The 4086-nt window shown below is 61.9% G+C and overlaps 1 protein-coding gene across 1 annotated transcript in view; it reads right to left on the bottom strand.

Moving 5' to 3' along the window:
• The window catches only part of LOC103594338 (cysteine-rich protein 2-like), a 7405-nt gene extending 6494 nt beyond the window's left edge, over positions 1-911 (bottom strand). The window contains exon 1 of the mRNA XM_008577554.1: positions 741-911. Coding sequence (XP_008575776.1) covers positions 741-911 — 171 coding nt within the window. The remainder of the gene's footprint in view (positions 1-740) is intronic.
• Between the last annotated feature and the right edge of the window lie 3175 nt (positions 912-4086).

Raw genomic sequence — 4086 nt, forward strand, 5'->3', positions numbered from 1 at the left:
TCGGATTCCGGACGGGGCGCGGCCACCCTGCCCAGTCCTGGTCTCGTCCCCGCCGCCCCCCGCCCTAACACTGTCTGTGGTGCTGAAGGCTGAGCGCGCGGAGGGCGGGCTTAGGACGGAGCGGCGCCCGCCACTTCCAAAAACAGCGCGACAGAAACTGCCGGAGGGGGTGGGAAAGCTGGGGGCGGGGACGGGGGCGGCCAGCACCGGCACCGAGGGGACCTGGGGTGGTTTTGTCGCGCTGAAGGCCTGTTCCCCAAGTACTCCCACCCGGGGGCGTCAGGGAGACGGTGGGCGGTGGGGATGTCGGGAAGGGGAAGGAACAGGGCACCTGGGAGCGCCCTCTGTGCCACGTGCGTGGCTGACTCTCCAATCGACATGTCTCCCGACCGCCCGGGCCCTGCCCCCGCATCCCTCCTCTGGACCCACTAGCTCGGGACCAGGGCCTCTCTGACTCCTATAGCGTGGGAGAGCGAGGGATCCTGCCAATCAGACTGCAGTCACTCACCCTGCCAGCCCTAGGGACCCCTGGGGACCCCAGTCCTCCTCCCAACCAGTGGCCTGTCTCACCACGCCTACCTCTTCCTGCATCTATCCTGCAGTCCGGCAGAACAAGGCCCTAAAAGGTCTCAAGAGGAGGCCCTTGGGACACACAGGTGTTCTCCCTGGGGCTCCCTCTTCCCACAGACCCTTCTCTGAGCCTCCTGACTCCAGCTGAGCCTCGGGCCTGGGGGACAGACATGCCTCTGAGCCCCGATGACCAGGCCCAGTCTGGGCAGCAGAAGACTCTGGACACCATTCCTCCACAGCGTCTCCGAGGCTCTGTGGTGGACGCTGAGGTCTGTCCCGCTTCCTATGCCTGATGCACTAGGCGTTTGTGAGTGGGCCGCACACGTCCCTTCGGTGTTCATGGCGGCTCTGGCCTGGCCTGGCTCCCTGGGGTGGCCCCCCTCCTCCTCTTCCTTGCACACACACCCAGCAGCTACTGTCATTTCCATGGTGACAACAGCACAGAAACATGTGCCCCCTCCCCCCGCCGAAGCTCAACTGACCAGCCCAACCAGCTCCCCCTCCACTCCTCTGGACCCATGCCAGCCGAGGCGGAGACGGGTGGGGGGGGGCACTCAAAGCCCGCACCTTGCTCAGGCTGGACTCCCAGGCCCACTGCCCCTACTCGGTGCCCATTATCCTGCCCTCTCCAGCTCCCCACTCTGTTCCATCCAGCTTGGGAGCCCCTGGGACCAGTGCCATCACCCTCCCTGACCGCACCGCACCCCACCTCTGGTATTTGTGGGCCTGCTGTGGAGGACGGGTCTGGCTGGGCACAGGTGTCTTACAGGAGACTACCTGCTGGAGGGGGCCCCGAAGGTCCCCAGCACTGCCTGAAGAGTGAACGGGTAGAGGCCCCTCAGCGGTGGCAGTTAAGGAAGGACATTCAGCACTGGCCAGATGCCCTGGGAAGGGGAATGGCAGAGTGCAGAGGGGCAGGTGTGCCAGCCTGCTGCCCTTGCCCTGCCCACCTCCAGCTGCAGCCCCTGGGCCAGGTCAGAGGCTCGCTGGTTCGGTGGGGATATTCTGGGGCTGGCTGAAATGGGAATGGATCAATGCATGCAGAGCAGTGGCATTGGCCTCCATCTCCGAGGTAGCAGAGAGCTACAGGTAGGGATGGCAACAGGGCAGGGCGGGCACAGGATGAGGGGTGGGTGAAGGAGGTCAGGTTGTGAGGGAAACAAGCAGGGGCCAGATGGCCAGGGATGAGGGCAAGCCCCTCCCCTGGTGCCTGAGTATCCTGGGGCTCACCCGCCTTCATGCACCCTGTTGTCCCGGTGACACTGGAAATGGCAGGTAGGGACCAGTCAGCTCTGCTACAGGGCACCCAGGGCTGGAAAAGGCCCCGAGTTTCTGGAGGTCACAGGCATGGTCTCCTAGGCCCAGCTGAGACACTACAGATAAGTCCCTGGGCAGTGGGGGATATTTGGTGGGGGGCAGACTGCAGATTAGAATTAGTTGGGGGAGGGGCCCCACTGACCCTAGGAGGGTGGGTGGGGTGTATGCTGTATGCTGTAGCCACATCCCTAACACCCAGGCCTGTCACCCTGTTGGGCCCCATCCCAGACTTGCAGAGGGAGACCAGGACACCCCCTTATCTCTGCAGGGAGGGAGCAGAAGTGGTTTCTATTTTCATCCCCCAGCTGAGATGTCCACACACCACAGGGAGCCTGAGTAGGCTGGGGGAGCAGGAGGCAGAGCTGAGGGACAAAAAGCCCTCCCCTCTCCAGCTGGCTCCTCTCTGAGCAGCCTGAGGGGTGGTCCCTGGAGCCAGGCCTGTCCCCTGGACCTCTCCCTCTGGTGGCTGGCCCAGTCTGCACCTGTCCCTAGAGTGTACGGGGATGGAATGAGGTAGGATTTCTGAGAACCGACTTGCTGAAATCTGAGCAAATTCTCACTGTGGAAACTGCACACCTGCTGGGGAGGCACCAAGACTCTGGGCAGAAATCCTCAGACAGCTGGGACAGAGATCTGCCAGGTGCGGGAGGGGGTGCCCTGGACCCAGAGCTTCCAGGGGCCACGCTGACCAGCTGTGCCAACTGTCCTGGAGGGAGGGGGACCAGCTGTATGTCCAGCGTGGGAGCAGCCCCAGGCCAGCCCCTGCCATGGACAGATACAGGCTGTCAGCACAGCTGCACTGTATGGGGGAGGCCCTCAGCACCGCCAGCCTTGCTGCCCCATCTGGAAGGCGGGCACTGGGCCGAACCCCTGTGCGAGGCTAGGCCGTGGGACAGAGTGAGAGAACGGCAGAACTGGGAGCCCAGCCCAGAGGTGTACAGGGATGGAATGAGGTAGGATTTCTGAGAACCGACTTGCTGAAATCTGAGCAAATTCTCACTGTGGAAACTGCACACCTGCTGGGGAGGCACCAAGACTCTGGGTAGAAATCCTCAGACAGCTGGGACAGAGATCTGCCAGGTGCAGGAGGGGGTGCCCTGGACCCAGAGCTTCCAGGGGCCACGCTGACCAGCTGTGCCAACTGTCCTGGAGGGAGGGGGACCAGCTGTATGTCCAGCGTGGGAGCAGCCCCAGGCCAGCCCCTGCCATGGACAGATACAGGCTGTCAGCACAGCTGCACTGTATGGGGGAGGCCCTCAGCACCGCCAGCCTTGCTGCCCCATCTGGAAGGCGGGCACTGGGCCGAACCCCTGTGCGAGGCTAGGCCGTGGGACAGAGTGAGAGAACGGCAGAACTGGGAGCCCAGCCCAGAGGCTGGGATGGCCAGGGGTGCCATGCCACTTGCTCACCAAACTTCCCAAAGGTGATCTTGCAGAACCACCAGCCTGGCATCCTGCTGGCCCAGGAGGGTCTGAGTTGGGGTGGCCCCTGGGCCTGCCCCGGTGAGAGCTGGTTGTGCTGGGGGTTGGCTATTCATCTGGCTCAGGGGACTGCCATGTGGGGAGGGTGTCCCAGGTCCCAACCTGCTGAGGACCCGGGGTCTGCAAAGGTGTTGGGGGCAGAGAAGGCCCAAGGGCCTAAGACAGGGAGACTGGAAACAAAAGACACCGGGAGGGGCAGGTTGTTTTTTTTCCTTTTTATGAGATTTTTTTTGTTTTTGTTTAATATGAAAATTACTTGAAAAGACAAGGGGCCAACCCCGCCAGGCAGCTCGGCCGGCCACACCAATCCTAACATTCCAGGTGTAAGTTACAGAGCTCAAGTTCATCTACAAAAAAAGTAATAAAAATAAAATTTAAAATGGCACCTTCAACAGAACACAACAAAACCTTAGGGCCTGGCCCCCGGGCGAGAGGCCCCACAGCGCCAGGGCACAGGGCGGCTCCTCCTCTCTGCTCCAGCCAAACAGTAAACACAAAGCTAAAAACGACTCCTCGGCATTCTCGGAATAAGTTAAACCGCACTTTTCCTTGCCGGTGTGTCCGCCGGAGGAGCACGTTTCTCTGCGAGTGAGGGTGGGAGGTGGGCACTACCAAAACAGGGCGGGTGGGTGGCGCGAGTGCAACAGCTTGTTTCCTGGAGCTCCCATAACAGCACTGTAGACCAGGTGGCTTCAACAGCGGATGCCTCCTGTCCCAT

The sequence above is a fragment of the Galeopterus variegatus genome, unplaced genomic scaffold (assembly GCF_000696425.1).
Source record: "Galeopterus variegatus unplaced genomic scaffold, G_variegatus-3.0.2 Scaffold1535, whole genome shotgun sequence".
Lineage (NCBI taxonomy): Eukaryota > Metazoa > Chordata > Mammalia > Dermoptera > Cynocephalidae > Galeopterus > Galeopterus variegatus.